General features: G+C 40.3%; 1 protein-coding gene across 4 annotated transcripts in view; it reads right to left on the reverse strand.

Moving 5' to 3' along the window:
- Positions 1-1356: 1356 nt before the first annotated feature.
- Ptprg (protein tyrosine phosphatase receptor type G) overlaps positions 1357-24710 on the reverse strand; it is a 682360-nt gene continuing 659006 nt past the window's right edge. For all 4 annotated transcript variants that reach the window (XM_021181278.3, XM_021181279.3, XM_029468957.2 and 1 more), the window contains 6 exons: positions 23823-23899; positions 23123-23251; positions 18311-18457; positions 17472-17614; positions 6215-6350; positions 1357-5672 (listed from right to left, as the gene is read on the reverse strand). In XM_021181278.3, the coding sequence (XP_021036937.1) occupies positions 5526-5672; positions 6215-6350; positions 17472-17614; positions 18311-18457; positions 23123-23251; positions 23823-23899 (779 nt within the window). In that variant the 3' untranslated portion in view covers positions 1357-5525. The remainder of the gene's footprint in view (positions 5673-6214; positions 6351-17471; positions 17615-18310; positions 18458-23122; positions 23252-23822; positions 23900-24710) is intronic.

Here is a 24710-nt window from a genome sequence, read left to right on the forward strand (position 1 = left end):
GAAGGGTTAGTTAAATGGTGATCAGACACGATTGCTGTGGGAGACTGTTAGCATACCACAACCCAGTTTGAATCTGAATGCAAAAAGTATATATATATTTAAACTCCAGATTTATTCCCCTCCCAGACCACCCTCTGACTGATCTACATCCCATACCTCCTCTCCACCCCCACCCCTCTTACCAGACCTCTAAACTCCCTGGGGCCTCCAGTCTCTTGAGGGTTAGGTGCATCTTCTAACTAAACCCAGACCCAGCAGTTTTCTGCTGTATATGTGTTGGGGGCCTCATCTCAGCTGGTGTATGCTGCCTGGTTGGTGATCCAATGCCTGAGAGATCTGAAGGGTCCAGGTTAATTGAGACTGCTGGTCCTCCTACAGGGTTGCCCTCCTCCTCTGCTTCTTCCAGTTTTCCCCTAATTCAACCACAGGAGTCAACAGCTTCTGTCCATTGGTTGGGTGCAAATATCTGCATCTGGCTCTTTCAGCTGCTTGTTGGGTCTTTTGGAGGGCAGTCATGATAGGTCTCTTTTTGTGAGCTCTCTATAACCTCTGTAATAATATCAGGTCTTGGGGCCTCCCCTTGAGCTGGATCCCACTTTTGGGCCTGTCACTGGACCTTCTTTTCCTCAGGTTCCTCTCCATTTCCATCCCTGCAGTTCTTTCAGACCCAATAATGGGTCAGAGTTTGGACTGTGGGATGGCAGTGCCATCCCTTACTTGATGCCCTGTCCTTCTGCTGGAGATAGGATCTACAAATGCCCTTTCCCCAATGTAGAGCATTTCATCTAAGGTCCTTTGAGTCCCGAGAATCTTATTTTTAAATGTAGGTAACTAATATGGGGTTATAAAAATTAGAGGCCAATTAAAATATATCTGTTGCCTGACTAGGATCTATATAGAGTATTAATTTATGATCCTCTGATACAGAACACTAGGGTCACCAAGAGTAAATCTTGAGAAAGAGATGCATTCTTACAGTGACACACACACACACACACACACACACACACACACATGAGGCACTTGTTCTGAGCCTATGTCTACTTCATGACTCTGCAAATGTGTTGTTGTTGGTGAGTCAGCCTTCATCCTAGACAGGAGGTTAAGAGGGAGAAGTTGCTCCCACTGTGGTTGAGATCTTGGAGGGAGTCACCTGTGGGCCTTCGTCTTGCTTACTCATAGAAGGAGGAAGAATATCAACAAGCCAGCATGGCGAGTGCATGTCCTTTGATAAATAAAAGTGATTACTAACATTCATTTACTACAGTTAACATGGTGATAGAGGGTTGCTGAGTGTTAATGCGACCTAAAGGGGTAAGAGAGCCTCATTTCATAGAAATGCTCGATACTGTCAAGTACATCAAAAACCATACTTTATTTTATGTATAGCAATACAATTTACATATTAAATAACACTATAATAGAATGATTTGATATAGTTTTAAACAGAAGGAAAAAGGGAAAAAAATTCAGGTTATAAAACCCCTCCCCCCACAGAACAATTCTTTAAAAAAAAAAATCACTTTTTCCAAAATGGGTCAATGTGACAAATGTATTCAGTGACTAGTCATGTCTAATTGCTATTGCACTAATGATCAATGGAATTAAAAAGAACACCCGACTTTCACAATCACTACCCCAAAGGAAGAACACACGGATTCTTTTGGAATGCAAAGATGGTTCTTGCTACTTCAATACACAGAAGTTCACATATCCACCACGGGGGAGGGGGGCACCAACAACTAAAAGAACTATGACATAGTTGAAACTAGAAAAAAATTAGCTTTATATGAAAATATAAAATTCTATGATTATATACCATAGATACAAAGCTCCCAGAAGATGCTTACTCAAGCAACAAAATATTTACAGGTTTAATGTTTTAAGCTGTTTGAAAATGAAGTTAAAGAAACAGGAGTTGACATGAAGTGGGGTTCTTTAGAAACAACGGCTACTTGCTAGTTTCAAATGTCCTAACAAAAAAGGAGTCACTACCCCAAATGTTGGAGAGTTACGACATTTTATAAAATTGAATGTCTCCTTTTCTGGAGATGTTTATTCCTTAAAACTCAAGATATTTTTCTTGAAATTAATTATCCTCTGTAGAAAATGCTTCCCTTTGCAAATATTTAACAAAAATACTAAAAACATTTTAACAGCTAAGACAAAAGTAGAGGCCAAATGTCATTATAATTTTTTATTAATTATTTTTTTGACCATGCCTTCTTTATAGAAATAAATAAAGCCAATGCTGTGTGTTAAGTGGGGACTAAGGGAAAGTACAAAGGGCTACATGAATTACAGCTGCTATGGAGGAAAAAAGCAGGCATTCCCTTCATATAAAAATGTCCTGGCACCGTCTGAACAGAAACTTTAGAACAGAGGGGTTGAGAAGGCATTCACCAGCATAACTGCAAAAGCTTTAACAGAACTACATTTTGATTACTTTTTAAATTATTATGAGTTCGAGGGTTTTTTTTTATATCTTTTTTTTTTTTTTGCTTAGAATTAGTAATGTGTATCTTTGGTAAAGTGGTATCTATATTTTAATTTTAAACATAGTATATATGCATTTATGAAAAGGTCATGAGAAGGCAGTTGTGCTATGTTATTATGAACAATGATGGTTACTCACCGGCTTCACTGTCACTCTGGGGTAAAAGCTACGAACCAGACTTTCAACACCGGAACCCTTCTTTTTACCTTGAACACTATATCTAACTTTTGGGGGTTTTTTGACCTTGCTGGACTCTTCTATTTAACACAGGCTCTCAAAGCTCATATAAAGTTTAGGAAAACCACCAAACTAAGCTGTACTTATTCTTGAAACTCAGAAGGAGATGTATGTGTGTGTGTGTGTGTGTATGAAATATCAAAGATGATATTATGGTTTGAGGTACAAGAACCTTTTCGGGTGTCTCTAATACATCTGTGATATCCAGCACATCCACCTGATCAAATTATAACAATTCAGCTTCATTTGGTTGGTATATTTCATTTCCCTAGAGGTAAATTCATAAAACCAGCATATCTCATAAACTTTCACATTAGCTTTACCAATAGTTATATCTTTTCCCTCGACTGTAAATAGTACTAACCTTATATACTTAAGCCACGTTCTTATGTCTCAAAGAAAACATCTTTGGAACTCTTTGCCTCTGGAAAGATGCAAAAATATTTTTGCCAATAGCAAAGAACAGTGAAGATACAAATTGTGGTGAATGTGAGGACTGAAGACAGCTGAAGGTAGCTATCATCCCCAGTAAAGGGCGTGTGGACCACTTTGGCAAAATGGGCACATAGCAACTGCACATAGTCCAGAAGGCTGGCATCTGCAGGCTTTGGCTCAAGCCTGTTGTAGACATGTAGGCTGCCCACAGGAAGCCTCTCCCCCACCTCGGTTGTACTTCTGTTCTATTTCTTTCTCCCTTTCTCCCATTCTCTTTCACTCGTGTAAGAGAGAGCCCCAGAACTGTAGAGAGTATGCATTTTCATGAATTGAATCTTGTGTAAACAGCACAGAAAGTAATACTTGCCATTTGTCTTTTAGACAATGTTATTTTTACTAAGAGACAATTGAGAGACTGAACTCCAATTCAAATGTTAATTCCACTGAGCATCTAACTGAAAAGCATTAGCTAATATCAGATCTGTGCACAGCAAAAAGAATCTGCTTGGTTGACTAGGAAGCTCATACCACAATCTGAAACCTTTTCCTTCCTTATTTCCCTCAGCCTCTAAGAGTTATGTTTCTTATAGTCAATCTTTTGTATTGTGCAGAGGTGACCCCTCTGGTGGGACTGGAGGGGTTGGTAAATCCATCTAGCACAGATATGTTAGTGGATTCGGCTCAGCTGCTCACCAGTTTTGAAAGCCAGCCTCCCAATTCTCTGTGTGTTCTCTTAGGTCATTGTGCACACACTATCTTCATGGGGCTCTATTGGCCTGGTCCATGCGTTGAAAGCTCTGGGCTTGGCCTGTGACTCTCTCCTTACCAGCTCTGGCTCTCCAGCACTTCTGTGATTAGTTCCAAAAAATAAACCACGAACAACAATAAAGCCGCATTCACACTGAGATGCTGCCCTCCTCTTCAGAAAGCTTTCTGTCATAAAGAAGAAACCAATCTTGGGGGATTTCAGTTCTGGCAGAAGTTGACTTTCAAAAGGAAAGAGGAAAAGGAAGATACAGATCCTGATTAATAGCTTAGTGGATTTTGTTTTGTTTTAAACAAACTCAAGTGAAAATTCTTAATAATGCTTCCAGTTTGCCCATATGTACTATGTGCTGAAAGTAGCTCCAGACACTGGCTTCTGGGCTTCCTAATGACTACTGCCATCTTTTATAAATGTACATTTGTTTGTGAGCATCCACATCTCTTCTCTTTAAACCCAGTCTAAAATGGAGATGCCATCTTTCATTCAAGAACTGGATTTTCTCTTTAAGATTCCTATTTCTTTCTCAAAGTAAGACCTATAAAAATTGAGTCCCAAATATATTTCCAATTCAATCTTAAGTAGAGTTGGATGTAATTAAGAGATTTATTATGAAACATTTGGCAAAAAAAAAAATGCTGTCTATAGGTAGTGTTTATTAGATTGCTATAGGAGTAGTTAGTAGGGACTTTTCAAAGACTACATTTAAATGTCAATACCTATTTTGTGGTTGTAGCTACTATGGTACTATTTACCAAAAAGCTATAGTTGAGTTAACTAAAGAGTGTCATAAGTAAATTGTGTAAAATAAGGCCATCTTCCCATTGTATAAGACAGCCCTGATTTTAGGGTTTGCTACTTCAGAGAGTCAACATGGAAATAACACACACTGTCCACATAGCTACTGTGAAATCTGTAATACAGAATGATTCTTTATTTTGACACATTTCAACTGTGAATATAACTTGGTAACTAATAAGAGATGTTCACATGAAGTAACTCTGAAGCCCTCTTAACTTCTTAGTGGTCCCTCAACCATTACAAATGGAACTGATGCCAACAGATCTATAGGGCTCCCAGTCACCTGCTGTCCTGCAAAAGGAGACAACGCCCATCCACTCCATTAAAACAGAAGGCATGTAGTATTGAACAGTGCCTAAAAAATAGAGGGGACTGAGAAAAGTACACTGTTGCCTGCTAAGAAATTGTAGTTGCTTTAGAATAATAATAAAACTGAGATTCACTGTCATAACAAAGACCTTCACTGCACGGAACTAAAAAATAGCATGTATGTGGTCATGGAATGTCACATCAGGGTTTCTGTAGTATTAGATTATAGGCAGTTAACACTGATCATATAGTGCAAACTAGGTAAAGTTGCGTTTCACTGTGTGAAATGAAGAACAGGCGCAAATGCTCAGTAGGATACCATTAAGACAGAAAATGGCAAAAAATAAATATCAAAACTTTTATCAGTGTAAAAAAGTAACTGGGTTATTGTATAACCTAGAGTCTGGCAAAAAAGGCCTCAAAAAATTTCTGTCTTTACAAGTCTCAGAAGTTTACAAATGAAGTGCCCTTCCAGGGGACTAGTCACACCAGAGACTCCATGCTCTCTGCAGGGTCTGATTCCTCTGCAGTTAGCACAGCACCGTTTTTGTCCCCGGTCATGGGACCATTTCCATTTTCTTTAGTACTGATCAAGCTGAGCATTGCTTTGTAGACAAACTGGTATTGTTCCTGGAAGACAAGAGGAAAGAGTTGGTTAGACATTGTATCTAAGATGGAAAGACTACTCAAAAATATACTTCTAAAAAACACTCCCCCAAAGACAAGAAGAGCAGAAATTGTATCTAAGAAACTTTAAAGCAACCACTTGAAGCCTTCATCACTGAGTTCTACAGCATTTCATGTCCTGCTGGTCTGTTAGCATGGGATCTGTTGCAGTGTTGGTGACTCCCTAAGATAACAGAATGTCCTTATTTTGAAACTAGACCACACACTACTATTGAGCAGAGGGTTTTTTTTCCCTTTTAAGAACAACATCACTGATATTCTGGGCTAGATAACTCTGTGTTGGCAAGGGTTGCCTGTGTATTGTAGGGCGTTTACCAGTAGCCTTGGCCTTTACACACTAAATGCCAGCGATGTCCAGTTGTGAAACCCAGTAAGTCTCCAGATACTGCCAGATGTCTCCTGCTGGTTAAGAACCCCGGGGCCAGAGTACAAATCTGACCATCATGTGATGCTCTGAAGGTTTGATGCATATGCAAACTACTTACAATGTCTGTGAATACTCCAGGTCTCATAAGATTGATCATTTTTGCCACCTGGAACACATCCACAGCATTTTCATTCTCTAGCTGCTGGGACAAGGTGGTAAGGGCACACAGCATTCCTGCAGAAACTGCTCCATACCTGAGGAGGGGAAAAAAAAGATGTGATTCCAGATCTATCAATGGGGTGCATGTAGTAGAAAGAAATGACTTCTTGTACTTCCTTAGGAATTAGGTAGGCTGCATTGGTGTCCATTCCAGAAGACAGAATAAATTAAAAGTTAGACAGGGGGAGGGATTTAGAAGTTTATGTTCAGGGGGAAGGCTGGAAGAAGCTGAAGAGGAGGGCAACCCCATAGGAAGACCAGCAATCTCAACTAACCAGGACCCCTGGGATTTCTTAGATACCAACCAGGCAGCATACCCTTGCTGGTCTGAGGCCCCCGACACATATAGCAGAGGACTGCCTGATCTGGCCTCAGTGGGAGAAGATGCATCTAACCCTCGAGAGACTTGAGGCCCCAGGGAGTGGGGAGGCCTGGCATGAGGGGTGGGGGTGGGGATATCCTCTTGGAGACAGAGGGAAGGAAGAAAGGATGAGGAACTGTGGGAGGGTGGACTGTAAAAAATAAAAGTAATAAAAAATTTTATAGTTCATTAAAAAAAGACATTTTTATGAATATAAAATCTGCCAAACTGCTCCAATAGAAACTTAACTTGATATCTAATCAGAAACAAAAGGTTCAAAACAGACTTGGAAATGTTACAGATTTGGTGTTGGATAACCTACCTGGGAAGATTATGAGCAGGTAGCAGTATTAGGCAGGTATTCTAACACACAGGTATTACAATAGGTGGGGAAAAAGAAAGCCAACCTTGACTATTTCCTATCAGACAAATAGAAAGCACTACAGGGCCCTCATTTTCCAATGTTCTTAAAAATACAAAATGTCCATTCTGTTGTGACCCTAGCCTTTGATAGCCAAGCCTTCTCTCCAACACGCAGGCAGATAAACTGAACTTTGAAAACATCTTACTATATAATGAATGATGTTTTGGCTAACCACACGCTACACTTACGATGTTCCTGTAAGATTACAATGTAGCTGGGAATTCCTATTGCCAGTGACATCATAACAGAGAAGCATCCCAGTTGTAGCAGCACCTCTGTTTGTGGTAAAGCTGGTTTCAGCAGGCCTTGATGTCAGTCATAGACAGTTTAAGCTGTATAGTTATTACATTTTAAGTTTCAAAGATGGCCCTCCTTCAAACTGATTGCTACCTGGTCAGATTTCTCACTTTAAAACGTAAAAGCCTTTGTGAAGCTGACGGGTGATTCCCTTGAGTGTGAAGAAAGTTCTTAATATATTTTTTGACCATCTGTATTTACTCTTCTAAACTTCTTTCACTAATAAACTTTGGGTAACATCTGTTAGGTTTGTTGCTTCCAAATGGCTTTATGAATGACTTTATAGTGTTCCTAGTACATGTTTCAAGTGTTTTCCCCTTCTCCACTTTTTATAAACATTGTTTCTGATCATTTTTGTTTCCCTGGAATACAGTGCAGTTTAGATGTGAATCAAGGCTACCGTTGATTGGGGGAGCGGTTGATTTTGAGAATGCTGTCTGCAGCCCAGTGTTTTTATGAAGATTTTCTTTTATACCTTCTAATCTGTGTTTGTCATGTTTCAAGAACAGATTATAAACACATACTGCTGCTCTAGCCCAAAGCCCATGCACTGCACGTCTTCATTTCATATTCTTCTCAGAACACTTATAAACTTCTGCTCCATTCTATCCTACTTTATAAGGATTTTGGAACCAGACTATCAAGGAACAGAAGATGATGTTTAGGATGTTACGACCCTGTATAACTACACAGATAAGTTCAAGGGAAGGCATGTCTTTCCAGCTTTGAAGTTTCTTCTTCACAAAACCATGCCTTTTCTCCCTTTATTCAGGAAGGCTGGGTTTCAGCATTTGTTTTTTGTTTGTTTGTTTGTATCTTCACACACTGTATTTTTGGTTAATTCCCAAGTTCATAGAGTCTCTGCTGCTCCTCCAAATGGCCTCTTCTAGTGGCACTGTCTGTTTGCCTTCAGTTGATGTTGACTTCGTAAGCTTGTATACAGGCACAACTCTTGAAGAAACTCTAGTAATTTGTAGGTTCTCTGGGCAGTGGGCCACATCTTTGAAGGTTCTCTGTGTGGCGGGCATATGATGTGAGCACTGCCTCTTTATTTTTTATTCTTATTTTTGTGTTTGCTATCTCAGTTAGACCCTGAACTGATTAATGTACCAGCGCTGGAAGCAGGAATGCTTTTTATGGTCAAGCTATTAAAGATCTGAATACAAATAAAATCATGTGCCATGGGCTTCTTGTAAACAATATCAGGTTAAGGATGGTGGCTTATTTTCTTTTTTTTTGCTTGCTGAAGGCATTGGTGGGGGTATGGATGGATGCTAATTTATTCTATTACTTATTATGGAGGTTTTCTACTGATTTTTATCAATCTGTTGATTTAAAAAAATATTCCTTTGAAAATATCTTGAATTCATTCATACATTTTGGTACTGGTTAGTATGATTGCTAGGATAAAGCATATTTTCTCATAATATGCAACTTTATATACTAGATTTTGTTAGACCGTATTTTACTCCTGATGTTTAGAATATACAGGACTAGCCTGCACACTGCAATTCTGGTGCCAGCCTTCTCTGTTTAATTAAACAGACATGGACAATTGTCCATGCTCCACAGTCTCACTATGACTATGATTGTTTCAATGCTGTTCACAGAGAGATTTGGGGCCCAGGCTCTCGGAGAGCAGTCTCTCTTCCTTACTTCTTGGCAACACTACTGTGTGCTGTGATCTCTTCTAGATAAACACATACAATGAGTTAACCCTTCCCAATGAAACTATCCTGCTGTTGTCTTCACTTGATATCAAAGAGGTATATTTAGGTGAAGTGACTGGCTCCACACTCTTTTTTTTCACTTGGATATTTTATTTGTTTACATTTCAAATGTTATCCCCTTTTCCGTTATCCCCTCTGCAACCCTCCTATCCCATCCCCCCTTACCTTGTTTCTATGAGGGTGCTCCCCTAACCCCCACCCCCACCCGAACCCACTTCTACCTCACCTCCCTAGCATTCCTCTATACTGGGGCATTCCTCTTCCAAGAGCCTCTCCTCCCACTGATGCCAAGTAAGGCCCCTTCAGTTCCTTCAGTCCTTTCCCTAACTCCTCCATTGGGGTCCCTGTGCTCAGGCTGATGGTTGGCTGCAAGCATCTACATATGTATTGGTCAGGATCTGGCAGAGCCTCTCAGGAGACAGCTGAATCAGGCTCCTGTCAGCAAGCATTTCTTGGCCTCCACAATCGTGTCTGCCTGTGGGATGGATCCCCAGGTGGGGCAGTCTCTTGATGGCCTTTCCTTCAGTCTCTATTTCATTCTTTGTCTCTGTATTTCCTTTAGACAGTAGCAATTCTGGGTAAAAATTTTGGAGATGGGGGTAGCCCCATCCCTTAACCTGGGGGCCATGCCTAACCTCTGGATATGGTCTTGACAGGTTCTCGCTCCCCTTTGTGGAGTATTTCAGCTAATGTCATCCCCGTGAGGTCCTGGAAGGCTCTTGATTTCCTGGCATCTGGTACTTTCTAGTTGCTACCCCAGTTCCCCATCCCCCATTCAGTTTCCTGACCCTCTGTACATCTCCTCCCATACCTGATGCTGCCCCTCTTTTTCCCCTTTCCCTCCTGTATTCCTTTCCCAAGTCCTTCTTACACTCTACTTCCCTTGATTATATTGTTCCCCCTTCTAAGTAGGACTGAAGCACCCACTACTCTTTGGTCTTCCTTCCTTTGAGCTTCATGTGGTCCATGAGTTGTATCATGGGTATTCCATACTCTTTGCCTAGTATCCACTTACCAGTGAGTATAATACCATGTGTGTTCTTTTTTGACTGAATTACCTCACTCAGGATGATATTGTCTAGATCCATTCATTTGCCTGCGAATGTCATGAAGTCATTGTTTTTAATAGCTGAGTAGTACTCCATTGTGTAAATGTACCACATTTTCTGTATCCATTCTTCTGTCATGGCACATCTGGGTTGTTTTCAGCTTCTGGCTACCACAAACAAAGCTGCTATGAACATAGAGGAACATGTGCCCCTGTGGCATGGTGGAGCATCTTTGGGTATATGCCCAAGACTGTTATTGCTGGGTCTTTAGGTAGATCTAGTGTCAATTTTCTGAGGAACCTCAAGATTGATTTCCAGAGTGCAATCCCACCAACAATGAAGGAGTGCTCCTCTTTCTCCACATCCTCACCAGCATCTGCTGTCACCTGAGTTTTTGATCTTAGCCATTCTGATTGGTGTGAGGTGGAATCTCAGATGGAAATGGAATTCTGATTTGCATTTCCCTGATGACTAAGGATGTTGAACATTTCTTTAGGTGTTTCTAGGCCATTCGAGTTTCCTCAGTTGAGAATTATCTGTTTAGCTCTTTTCCCCATTTTTCAGTAGGGTTATTTAGTTCTCTGGAGTCTAAGTTCTTAAGTTCTTTGTATATATTGGATATTTAGCCCTCTATCGGATGTAGGATTGGTAAAGATCTTTTCCCAATCTGTTGATTGCTGTTTTGTCCTTATTGGCAGTGTTCTTTGCCTTACAGCCAGACTGTTAGTCTATGTCTTTCTGTTGGGGAATTGAGCATTGATGTTAAGAGATATTAAGGAATAGTGATTGTTGCTTCCTGTTATTTTTGTTGTTAGAGGTGGAATTTGTATGTGTGGCTATCTTCTTTTGGATTTGTTGAAAGATTACTTTCTTTCTCCTGGCAGGACCTAGGAATGGAGAGCTGTGGCACAGGGTCAGTTCTGGGAGCAGATGGAAACCAGAAGGATCCTGCCCCAGGCTGCTCCTTTGTTCCTTGGCCCCACACTCTTTTACAGTGAGACTATGGGTAAATTTCATCTTGTAAATGAATATGGCTTAGAAGAGGGATGGGCACATATCATCTATTACCTATGCTTCAAGTTTAGTAACATAAAACTATAAGTACACAGTCTCAAATGCTCACATTATTTCCCTCAAAATGTATTATTTCTGCCTGTTTATCAGAGAGCATGTTGGACCTATGCAAGGGTACAAGAGCTCAATGACCTCTCTGAGTGATAGTGACCTATCATTCCACTACAAAAACCAGCATCCCACGGATAGTCTTCATTCATCTGTTTCCTTCTCAGGTACATTATTTATAATCAACTTAATGTAAATAATTTATAAGAGGCAAGAGCCTAGAAGAACAAACTTTAAGGTGTTTGAGGATTATTTAAATAAATATGTAAAAATGGAAGAGGCTTTTCCTTGATTTATGCCTCAGTAATGGTTTCCTTAGTTACAGTATCCATCACCACTCTCATCCTCCCTCCCTCCCTCCCTCTCAGGAGAAGCTGTCACTGTGGAGCCCAGGTAGCAGTGATCCTGCACAGACCCCTGGAAACTGGGGCTGGTGATGCATGCCACCTCCCCGATTCTGTAACTGCACCTTCTCTTAGGCCAAGCCTTATCTCTTGCTTATGTATCCTACCTTTAGTTCCCTTCATTTTTTGTGTGTTTATCTGTTAACTACCTATAATTTAGCAGTTTTATCTGGTTTTCCCCCTAGTTTTTTAAGCTAAGAGCCAAGTTCCTTTTTGAACTTCAGTAAATGTAGTGGGGCTATGGCTTTTTAGAGGATGTATAGTTTGAAAGTTAATGCTTTGATCATTTCTTTTATTTTGCAGTTTCAATCTTGATTACCTCTTTAAGCCACAAATTATTTATAAATAATTTTGAATATAGGAATTTCAGTTTCCATTAATAGGATCTAGAATCTTATTTAACTATGGCTTTCTAATATTAATGTGTTGTGACAAAGGAGTGTGGCTTTGTATCCCTTTTGTAGTGATTTATTGAAATTTAATTCTTGGTCAATTTATATAAATAAGCCATTATTTCCGCATAGTGCCCCTCACGAAGCACACCATGGGTGCCTGTGTGTCTGCCCCAACATGAGGTAAAGCTCAGCTCTTTTAAGTTCTCTCCAGTTGCTCCTTTTAAAAAGTCTCCTGGCTAGTTCATTTTTGGAACTGGATTCTTCACTGTGTCTGAAAACTTTAACTGTTGTTCGTCTTGGGGTTTCGTGCACTACCTCTTTGACCAATTAGAGATCCTGTGTCTATCTTCTGCTAGTTCTTATTTCAGCCCTCCCCCCATTCCACCACAGCCCACATCTTTCATTTTTTTTTCCAATTTTTATTAGTTATTTACTTCATTTACATTTCAAATGCTGTCCCTAAAGTCCCCTATACCCTACCACCCTGCCCTGCTACCCACCCACTCCCACTTCTTGGCCCTGGCATTCCCCTGTACTGGGGCATATAAAGTTTGCAAGACCAAGGGGCTTCTCTTCCCAATGATGGCCGACTAGGCCATCTTCTGCTACATATGCAGCTAGAGACACGAGCTCTGGGGGTACTGGTTAGTTCATATTGTTGTTCTACCTATAGGGTTGCAGACCCCTCCAGCTCCTTGGGTACTTTCTCTAGCTCCTCCATTGGGGGCCCTGTGTTCCATCTTATAGCTGACTGTGAGCATCCACTTCTGTGTTTGCCAGGCACTGGCTTAGCCTCACAAGAGAGAGCTATGTCAGGGTCCTTTCAGCACATCTTTCATTTTTAATAGCATTGTATTTCATTTTTATGTATAACTTTTGCTAACTGGCTCATAATATGTGTTTGTAATCATTTCATAAAAGCTTCCATTAGCTCTCTAAATGTATTATTTTAATATTCACTATGATTGCTCTTTTACTGTTTTTGTTTAATTCTTTCTCATTGTGCTACCTTTGTCAGATTGTAAGTTGTACTAAGTCAACCTTATTTTCACAGTATTTTTAAAAAGTCATCTGAGTGACTTGGTTTCATGACAGAAACAATTTAACCTTTACTTAACTTGTTCCAGAGAAACCATCAAACTTAGGAGCTCCCCCTCTCTATTTTCCTAGCTCTTCTTAAAGATTAGCTCTAGCTCCTCAGGCAGAACAGTACCTAGCTAGGTGGGCGGGCAGTAGAATGAGATGCCTGCTGTCTTCTGTGGAATATGCTTTCAAGTGTGTGTATGCTAGCCTTTCTGTGAAGAAAATAAAGGCCATTCCTTTTAGAACTTTATACACTGTGTAGGATTGAACAGTATTTGCTGAGTTTCATTTTGAACCACATGGCCTGATCTTACTAACTTACAGTTTATATTACACAAGAGTTGTATACAAACCCACTGGTTTTGGAAGTTGGCTTGACACACTTTCTCTAGTTAAAAGTAATGTTGGCTTAGTGCTTTATTTTTCTTTTCCCAAAGTATTTGTGTTGATTCTAAAATAGATGAAGGCCTGTGTCTAGTGTGCATACTATCTATGGCCAAAAAGGTACAATTATTATACCTTTAGCACTGTTTTGAAGATCTGGGGAAGTTGGTTGGTATTGGAAGGTACCCTGCATTGCATACCAGCAAAGGAGAAAGGTAAACACCAACCCAGCTACAGAACCATCAATCTACAATGGTGACCTGCCTGTAAGATGGGCACAAAGCTTGCAGGAGCAACCAACCAGTATCTTATTTAAGTTAGGATTCACTCCATAGATGTAGCCATACCCAGCAATGCTTGGGTGTCCAGGAACCTGAGAGTATCTAGGCCAGGAGCCTAGGGAAAACCAAGTACTACTGCTTGATCAAAGGAACTTAGCAATAAAATGACTCCCAGACACATTCTGTGCCTTGCTCAGCCATCATCAGAGAGGCTTCCTTCTGCAGATGGGAACACATACAGAGACTCACAGGCAGACAGTATACAGAAAGTGAAAGACCTTGGAACACTCAGCCCTAAAGCAGATGCCTCCATCAAATCTCTCCCCTCAGGGCTCAGGAAACCCTGCAGAAGAGGAAGCAAAAAGAGTGTAAGAGTCAGAGGAATGAAAGACATCATGGAAACAAGGCCTTATAAACACAACCATGACTAAAGAGTACATACAAACTCAGAGACAGAGGCAGCATGCATGGGGCCTGCACAGGTCTATACCATACAGGGTCCTAGAGTCAAGAGAAGTAGATACATACTCCATCCCTAGCCCAGAAGCCAGTGCCAATAGGTAACTGCTTGCAAATGAAAACTTAGTTTTTTTGAAGGGAATCTCACTGCAGAAACAAACTGCTCTTAAGGATAGGCCCCAGAAGATGCTCCAACCTGTAAGGACACATGCTCCACTATGTTCACAGCAGCCTTATTTATAATAGCCAGGAGCTGGAAAGAACCCAGATGTCCCTCAAAAGAGGAATGGATACATAAAATGTGGTACATGGAGTACTACTCAGCAATTAAAAACAATGACTTCATGAAATTTGCAGTCAAATGGATGGATCTGAAGGATATCATCCTAAGTGAGGTAACCCAATCACAAAAGAACACACATGATATGCACTCACTGATAAGTGGATATTAGTCCAGAAGCTCAGAACACCCAAGATACAATTTGCAACACAAGAAACTCAAGAAGAAGGAAGACCAAAGTATGAATACTTCGATCCTTCTTAGCAGGGGGAACAAAATACCCATGGAAGGAGTTACAGAGACTAAGTTCAGAGCAGAGACTGAAGGCATGACCATCCAGAAACTGCCTACCTGGGGATCCATCCCATAAACAGCCACCAAACTCAGACACTATTGTAGATGCCAACAAGAGCTTGCTGACAGGAGCCTGAAAAAAAAAAAGCTGTCTCCTGAGAGGCTATGCCAGTGCCTGGCAAATACAGAAGTGGATGCTCACAGCCATCCATTGGATGGAGCACAGGGTCCCCAAGGAAGGAGCCAGAGAAAGTACCCAAGGAGCGGAAGGGGTTTGCAGCCCCATAGGAGGAACAACAATATGAACTAACCAGTACCCTCAGAGCTTCCTGGGACTAAACCACCAATCAAAGAAAACACATGGTGGGACTCATGTCTCTAGCTGCATATGCAGCAGAGGATGGCCTAGTTGGTCATCAATGGGAGGAGAGGCCCTTGGTCCTGTGAAGGTTCTATGCCCCAGTATAGGGGAATGCCAAGGCCAGGAAGTGGGAGTGGGTGGGTTGGTGAGAAGGCAGAGAGGGGGAGGGGAGAGGTGATTTTCGTGGGGGGGGGACTAGGAAAGGGGATAACATTTGAAATGTAAATAAAGAAAATATCTAATAAAAAAAAATAAGGATAGGCCCCATGGCCAGGAGTACATGGCCAAGAAAAAACTGAATGGCTTCTTTTGAGGTTCTTTGTCTCATAATGTGTGTCAGGAACATTTTTCTTTTTTTTCCCTTAAAGTTTCTTTGTGTGTCTATATCATGGCTTCTGGTTTTGTGTTTCTATGAGATTCCTATGTGTATGAATGTGTATATCAGTGTCTGAATGTGTTTCTCTTGCTTTTTCTTTGACTTTTTTTTCTGTATGTTTGTTTTGTCTATTCTAATTTGTTTTTACTTTATCATATTTTCTTTTTTTTCTTAGATACCTATTTTTTTTTTCCTAAGGAGAAGGGGAAGTAAAAAAGAACTTGAAAAAGTTGAGGAAGAAGAAGAAGACATGATCAGAATATAACTGTATGAAAAAAAATCTATTTTTAGTAAAAATAAGAAAGGGACCATAGCTGGGAATGCCATCCAGAGTTACAGAGGTGTCAGTGTGAAGAAGGTAACATTTCATTTAGAAGTCAGTAGGGCAACAAGGAAATGCTGCTCTTCAGGGAGGAGTAGCAATGAAAAATTAAAATTAAACTTAAACTTCGTTTATAGTCCAGCATGGTGTAATCCGAGTACTGCGGAGGCCAAGGCAGAGAAGACTGCCAGGTTGTATGCTATGGCCAGCCTGGGCTTAGGTAACGAGACCTGCCTCAAACAACATCAATAACGTCAAAACCTATGCAAACAGACAAAAAACAAACAAACTCAAAGCCCCAAATTCAAAATCAACTCAAAGTATGGGGAATGAATGACGATAGAAAGCAGGAAAGCATGTTAATCAATGAATTAAAGCACAGTCTGAGATGGAGGTGCTTTTGCATCTCAGAGACTTGTCTCCTATGTCTCAATGGACTTGCTAACTCAGGGGAAGCCGGACTGGACTTTAGTGCTTCAAAGTTGCCATCTGGAAACTTAGTGTCTTTTCACAGAGAGGCCTCCATTTGCACTTTATCCTAGATCCCATAAATCATGTGGCTGATTCGAGCTGACACTATATATAAATCTACCCAGGTTCTATGCAACTTTCATCCTGTGTCTGCTTCCCCAAACACACTGTCAATATCATAAAATTATTTTCTTATGATTCTTAACAGTTGTGACTTGTGGATGTCTCACAGCTGTTGGAGCAGAGGACAGTCGATTGGCATTTATTACAGGATTTCTTGACAGCCTAACATTTTCATTCTCAAGACCAAATTATAATCATGGCTAAACTTTTACTTTCTTAGGAAATTTCAGGTATTAGGAATTAAAACTGAAAGTGTACAACAGAAACCCACGCCTTCTACTAGTCTTGAGTGACAGTTTCATAACATGTCAAGTAGCTCTGAAAAGCTATATACTCATGACAGAGAATGAACAAGGCAGATAGTCTTGTGATATATAAACATATTGTAATCTATGTTATAATATGTACATATACATGCTTACATATGCACACACATATATTTTAAAAACCTGACTTTCTTGATCTCTGGAAGGGCCTTGGAGAACCCACAGGGTTCTCAGACCACACTCTGAGAATTATTAAATGAATTTAGCTTAGTTACACAGGAAACTAGTGGTCATTATTTGGGAAAAGCATACAACCATCTGAAAAGACTATGGTAGAAACAGACTAGCCTTGGACTAGACTAGACTTGAGCAGGTGAGCACGGCATGCCGAGGATGGCACGTATGAAGGTTAAGGTGTGCCTGTCCTCAAAGAAGAGCTGCATACTTTTTGGTGAGGAACAGAAGTGCAATATTTTCCCCTTCTAGAACATACTCTCTAGGAATACTTGGAGCCCAGGAAAGTTTGACCAATTAAAACACAACCACAACCCTTTTGCACATGTATGTCCACATTACAAGTAACATGTATCAGAGAGAACACAGTGTTCCCTTTGTCCCTTTATATGAGTCTCGTAAGAACAGCACCCAAATCTAACCCAGGCCCAGGTACTTACTCATCATGAACAATGGTGGGGCCATCCCGTGTTAAGGCCTCTTCCTTGATGACATTGATCAGTTCGAAGGTACTACTTATAGGGGCATCTGGGTTAGGCCATTTGGGACACTGAAAATGCCGAACCTCTAGTACATAGTCATCCTGCAATGGACAAGACAGAATCATAGGTCTTCCTATAATTCATATGTCTATAATCAAATGCCTGTTCCCTAGAAAGCACGCATCACAGGAAACTGAACAGTGTTGGGGTTCCCAGATTACAGAAGACCTACTTGTCATTAAAACACACCATACTTGTAAACAGTAGATCTTTTTAATCAGGCAAACAACCAAACCAAACCAAAACGCCTGTAAGGGATATTATGGCCCACTGCTCTAACTTTGACTTACGCTAGAAAAGGGAATGAGGGAAGGGATGAGGTACCATTTAAACTGCTGATATCTCTAATTTTTCTCACAAGAAGTCCATTATATGTGTAAACAGTGTCTATTAAAGTGCCGTCTTCATGACACATTACAAGGCTTGTTTCTGATGTCAAAGCAAGCAGTCTTTCTCTGGTATATTGAATATTATCCCATTATTCATTATGCGATAATATCTTTATCTTTAAGCCAGAAGACCTACTTATATGCATGCTTAGCCAGAGACTGTTACATGCCATCTACCCAGTTGACAAAAAGCAAATATTTGAAGGAAAGAAATGCATTTACTTAAAATTAAGTCTTATTCAAACAGTGCAGCCTATCTCCAAGATAGAGAAATCACTTTATTATTACTTACAAGGATGAGAAAGGGTCCAGGTTGGGCGGTCGTGGAGGGAGTGTGGTTTAAGTTACCTGTGTAGCTTCAAGGATGAAGTCATGGATGATAATTTGTTCTTCATTCGAGAGGCACAGCCTGTCTTTGCTGATGAGGGTGACAGTAAAGGCCTCACAGTTCATGGATTCCTCACGACTCGGCCAGTACACAAACTCATCTTCTGCCTTTGGGAACCAAGAAAACACATTATTTTACAGTGTAACCAAATCTTACAAACTGACTCCTCATGTTAGCATCTCCCAAGCCACTCAAGTTACCTTGTAAGTTGATTTTATAGACTTACTAACACCCCATCTAGTTATTTACAATGTTATTATCGTCTATTACAAAATGTACACTGACAATAACCATCTCATTGGACCTCTCTTGTTGTAACCACCCAAGATGCTTCTCCATAGAGCATGCAATTCCCCTTGTTGACAGGTGTTCTGAGTTATAAGAGATGTAGCAAAACCGGAGCTCAAGTATAGTAATTTGGTTTTTATTTTATAGCTACTTTAGTTTATACTTGATTAGTAAATGAATGTTTCAAAAATAAATTTTATTGTGTATTTTTGAAGTAAAACACATAAACAGTAAAATTTACTATAGTCAACTAAATGAACATGTTATCATTTCACACACACACATAAATATATATATATTTACTTTTCTGAATAGTTACAATATAATTTAGATTAAATTATAAATGCTAAGTATGTTCAGTTTTTTACTTCTAGTTCTTAGATGGCACATGATCTCTAGATTTATTCATTTTACATGCATACCTGTGCTTTGTGTTCTGGGGCCTACTCCCTACCCCCAATTACCATCTTGTTCATTGCATATCTTGGAATTGTTTTTCCTTAGTGACATTATAGGATGTTTTCTTACTAAGTGTGGCTGATTTAGTGTGGTATTCGCCACTGGTGGCAAAAACTAGATCTCGTTGTTTCTTAGGGCCAGAAAATATGCAACATGTGTTTTCTTGGTTGCTTCTATACTTTGGCTGTTGTGTACAGGTTGCAGAGAACACTGAAGTGTAGAAATTTCACAGGGTATTTATCTTATTGGGGGGGGGGGAATGTATGCCCAGCAGAGGGGTAGTGGTGTTTTATATTTCTTTAGAAACCTGAACACTGTTTTCCATGTGGTTGTATTAGTCAATACTCCAATGGATAGAGTTTTCTTTCAATTCTTTTTTAAAGATGGGGTGTTGCTATGTAGCCCTTAAATGCTACATATGGGGTTATAGTCATGTTAGACCACACCAGCACGAATTCTTATTCCTTCTTACCAACATTTGTCATTTGTTGCTTTTTTTTTTTTTTAACAATAGCCACCCTGATTGGTAGGTGCTGCTATCTTATAAGAGAATTGATAGACACAGAGTCCCTTTCCACATACCTGCTAGTCATTTCTGTCACACTTGCAGACATATTTTTGCCCACTTTTTAGAGTTCTTTATAAATTTTGGATGATAGCAGCTAGATATGGGATTCATATACCATCTGTCCTGACAAATGGGGATGCGCTCAGAGATGCCTGTGAAGTGTCTAAGTCACATTGCTACTGAGGAAGAAAGGGCAGCACCTCTCAGGGAGGAAGCTGAGCAGAAGTAAGCAGGCTGGCTATCTTATAGGCACTTTAAACAGGTAAGTTATCGTCAGACTTCAAGAGGGGTAACACAGGGACCATTCAGCTTCGAAGCAGGAGAGTTTTATATGTTCATCTATTTAAAGTTTAAAACTAGAAATTCAGGGTCAGTACTTGAATTCTATTCCTGAAAATTATGGCTTCCTAAGAAAAGGTTAATGGTTGAAGACTATAAGAAATGGAATTATGATGGTATATATATTTCTTCTTCTCCTTTTTTTTTTCTAATGAGTTCAAATGAGAAACTCCCACTTGCCTGAGGTATAAAGATTTTTATGAACATTTTACTGAGAATGCCTATTTACAATTGTGGAAGTCAGGAGTAATGTTCACAACAAAGAGGGCTTTGTTTAAGCTTACACTGTTGCATTAGAAATGAGCCAGCCGTCCAATGAGACTTATCACCCTTTCAAGTTTCAATATAGATTATTGCCAAGTACGTTTTTATTTTTAAAGCTCAGCAGAAGGGGAAGCAGATTAGCAATTGGGTTTAGTCTATACAAAAGAAGCCTGGAACTGCCGTGAGTTTGAGTGTGCTTTGTTCAAGGAGATGGAAGTATGACCCTGCAAACAGATTTAGGATATATAGTTAAGATGGCAGGACATCATAACGATGCAGACATCAATTTATCTAGTATTCTGTTTACCCCATGCTTCATATCTCCGAGCCTTTATTTCCATATTTTAAAAATGAGAACAATATATGTCTGTATTCTCAAACGATATACTAGGAATAGTTTATGATCCAGTTAGCTTAAAGAAATCAAAGGCAGGAAAGAAATCTACATATATTGATTTTGGGAGTAATTACTCACCTTGAAACATTAAAATAATTTAGTTTATCTTTCCTTCCTTCCTTCCTTTTTTCTTTCTTTCCTTCCTTCCTTCCTTCCTTTCCTTTTGGAGGCAGAAGCTCATGTAGCCCAGGGTGGACTAGAGCTCGCCACAAAGCCAAGGCTGACCTTGAACTCCTGATCCTTCTGCCTCTCCCTCCCCAAGTGCTGAGATTACAGGCTTATGTCACAACCAGTTTTCTGTGGCACTGGGGATTAAACCCAGGGCTTCATCCAGGGCTTCATGCATGCTAGGCAAGCACTACAACTGAACGACAGTCCCAGCTTCAAGTGAAACTTCTTCATTCAGTCAACGTTTTGGTTACAGGTAGGTGTGTGTGTGTGTGTGTGTGTGTGTGTGTGTGTGTGTGTGTGTATGCATGCACTCACATATTTGTATATATACTGTATATGTTAGGTAGGGCCATGCCATTTTGTAAAGCTTCTCCATTTCTGTTAAATTGTGAAAAATCCCTTAGCAATGGTAATTTGGTTCCTAGAAGTAAAATAACTGATTTTTCTAGCTTTTTGACCATTGTGCTCCAGGTATCCCAGTAATGGCCACCATGAGAGATCTCTATTGACCTCTGACATTCTTTAACTGACAACGCCCTCGCTAACCTAGCAATGGCCAACTTTGCACCTCCAAAGGCAACTTTACCACCTTGTCCCACCCCTCCCCATGCCCTGTAACTACCTCAGCCTCTAGGAGTAAGGCAGGCTGACTCTTACAGAGAGCTTCTCTGCAGGTTTTCTCAACAAGTAAAGGCCCACAGCATTTCAAACTGCCCAGTCCCTCTCACTTCCCTTCTCACTGACACATTTATTATTATTATTACTACTACTACTATATTTTCAGATTGTGCCTTGATAAAACAGGATGGACTCTGATTTCCTTTATAGCTGATGATAACCTCAGATTCTTGATCCTGTTGTTTCCACTTTCAGAGTTCTAGAGATTATAACTAAATATAAAGGTATTGATGATACCATTTTTGAAATTAGAGACTAGTGGCTTTTAAGTCAATTAAAAATCAGACTGTTGTACAGTTACAGTGGTAACAGTAGAAATATAACCAAATGATAACAGCTTTAGGCAGTCTTCTTGTCTGACTGCAGAGAGAGCTGGAGATGTCAGTGTTCCACATCAGTCACTGTATTCAATCTGGAGAGCATGGATCTCCTTATTGGGTCTAACTGTTCCCTAGCTTTCCTATACAAATGAATTGTGGGAAGAATCTTGGTGGCAAATGGCCTGTTAACTGACAGTAACGAAATATTGACTCATCCAACAACAACACCGTCTCCGCCCCCGCTACAACCCTCAATGCCTCCCATTTCCACATGCAAATCAGAATGGGCGCCTGTTGGTAATGTGAAAATGAACACTCCCGTTTTTCAGCTTAACCTTGCTGCCATTCCATCATACTGAAGCAGCCTTGGAATTCTGAAGCAGGAGCAAACTGGGACAGAGTGAAGAAGCCCCTACTGACCAGGCACACAGTCAAATACTGCCATCCAGACTAGGGGGTTCAACCACAGACTGTTCTTTCTTAATTAAAAAACTCATTAATCTGACAGTCAGAAGCAGTTCCCCATTGTTCTTTGTCTTATCTGGTAGGCATCATGTCCACAAAATCACTTTTTAAGACCTAGCTAATTCTGAAATGTACATGCACAGAATATCTAAGGAGAAACATGTGATTCTAGTTTTTAAATGTGTTTACTCGTCTTCTATATAGAATCTTTAACAGACAAGGACTAAGGGAGGGAAAAGAACTAGAGACTTAGATTCCCCTCTGTAGGATGGACCTAAATGGCATCTCCTAGCTTCTCTCTGCTGTGAACCCTAAAGAATGGGAAAACATTATTAGTACCTATTCCTATGATGTGGTGGGATGGGATACACAGGGAAAATGATTAAAAGTTTGGACTTCAGACTGACAGATGACTTAGATACAACTCCAAGTTTAATTATTACTGTACACTCTTGAACAAGGCCACTCCTTCAGTTTCATCTGAGATTAAATAAGTTAGTTCATAGAAGGTAAACACAATTTACATACACCATTAATGTAATAAGCTATTTCCAAAAGGGGCATACAGTGACTGAGAGGCCATTGTGGTCATGTGAACTCCTAAGTTTACTAAAAGGACCCTCTTCAAAGCCTTTACCCTGTCCGTGTGCTTGAGGAGCGGCAGAAGCAGCACAGCAGGATCAAGTGTGGAAGCGAGGAGGACAGCATTTAGGAAAAACGCCCTCCGTAGCATACACAGGCTCAGCCCGTGGCAAGGCAGCGCAGTGAATCATGTCTGTAGCCTCACGGGCTCATTAATACACAGCAGATGTGCTTGACTCACCAGGCTCTGGTTGTCTGGCAGCATGACAATGATCTGTGCATTATGATCCCAAATCATTCTCCAGAAATCCTTCGTAGTGTGTGGCAGAGGATGCTGGGTTATGATGAACTCGTTGCTTCTGTAATACCCCTACGGTTAGAGAGGGGAGGAGTTAGTGACTGTGGACATGCCATTATACGTTTGTGGTCTGTAATACCCCTACGGTTAGAGAGGGGAGGAGTTAGTGACTGTGCATATGTCATTATAAGTTTGTGAAAGTGAGTACTTTGTGAAACAAGACAGCATTATTTGGCTACCCTAAAAAACAAATATTAAGAAAGGCACTCAGTGCATTTGCTAATTTTCAGTTGTACTTCTGTGAACACTGTGCAGATAATTTCCTCTCCACATGCAATTCACTTCAAGTTACCCCTGCTGGTTTTACTTAACAGCAATTTCAACATTTATTTAAAAGCTAGATGGGTGAAATTAACAATAAAATTATTTCCTTAAGAAGCATTTGGCTTAATTTCAGTATTCTTTGCATTCCCACCCTTCAGGCAGCTTTTGTTAAAAGTTTCAAGACACAGAAATTTCTATACTTTTGATGTTACGCGTTGAAAAATTACTTCAGAAATGAAATCAGTCACAGGGGTGGTATGTACTCCTTAATCGTAAGTACAGCCAATTAAAGTGAAAGGTGTTAACGGGCGACTCTCACCATGATGTAAGAAGCATTGATGTAGTCCGTTCCTTTCATCCCGGGCAACGGTGCAAGGCCCACTCGAGCACGCTCAGCTATCACAGGGAAAGAAACAATAACACCACATTTGCCTTATTGTTCACAGGCTGGCAAGTCTTCCTGGCCTTTACCTGGTGAATGGAATGACTCCCTGGCTCCTTTCTAAGACTTACATATTTAAACAAGCTAATGTGTTATCCAGTAAGAAGGGTATTGAATGAAAATTTCCCTGGGTAGTCAAGACAGTGTAGGATAAAAATTTAACTGTAGGAAAAGATTTCACAGCCTATTAGAGTAAAACATGGAGAAGTGTTTCAGATAACCTGACCCTGGCTTGTTACATTTCTACAGTTACAGCAGCACACTGCATTTGTTCTTGCTTTTCAACCCCTACGTGCCCTTCTCTCCATGAAGGCCTTAGAGAGCACTGACCCTTTTCAATAGAGCTAGACCATTCTTGTGATCAACAAATGCCTGTATATATTGGGTCCACAAAGTCTTCTCTGCTAAGCCCTGAGTTATGTATACAAAGGTTGCCACAAGTCAAGAGGGCTCAGATCCATAATAACTCAATGATGCAGTTCCAATTAATATAATTAGTCCAGATTAATCTAAGACCCAAATTTGTAGTGCCACAGGGATAGTAACATTATGATCATTTTAAAATTATTTATTTATTTAATGTGCATTTGGTGTTTGGCCTACATGTATGTCTGTGTGAGGGTATCAGAGACTGGAGCTATAAACAGTTGTGAGCTGCCATGTGGGTGCTGGGAATTGAATTCAGGTCCTCTGTAAGAGCAGCCAATGCTCTTAGCCACTGAGCCATCTCTCCAGCCTCATTTTTAAAGCTGGAATACTGTGGCA

This window comes from Mus caroli, unplaced genomic scaffold, assembly GCF_978045245.1.
Source record: "Mus caroli unplaced genomic scaffold, Mus_caroli_1 scaffold_12, whole genome shotgun sequence".
Lineage (NCBI taxonomy): Eukaryota > Metazoa > Chordata > Mammalia > Rodentia > Muridae > Mus > Mus caroli.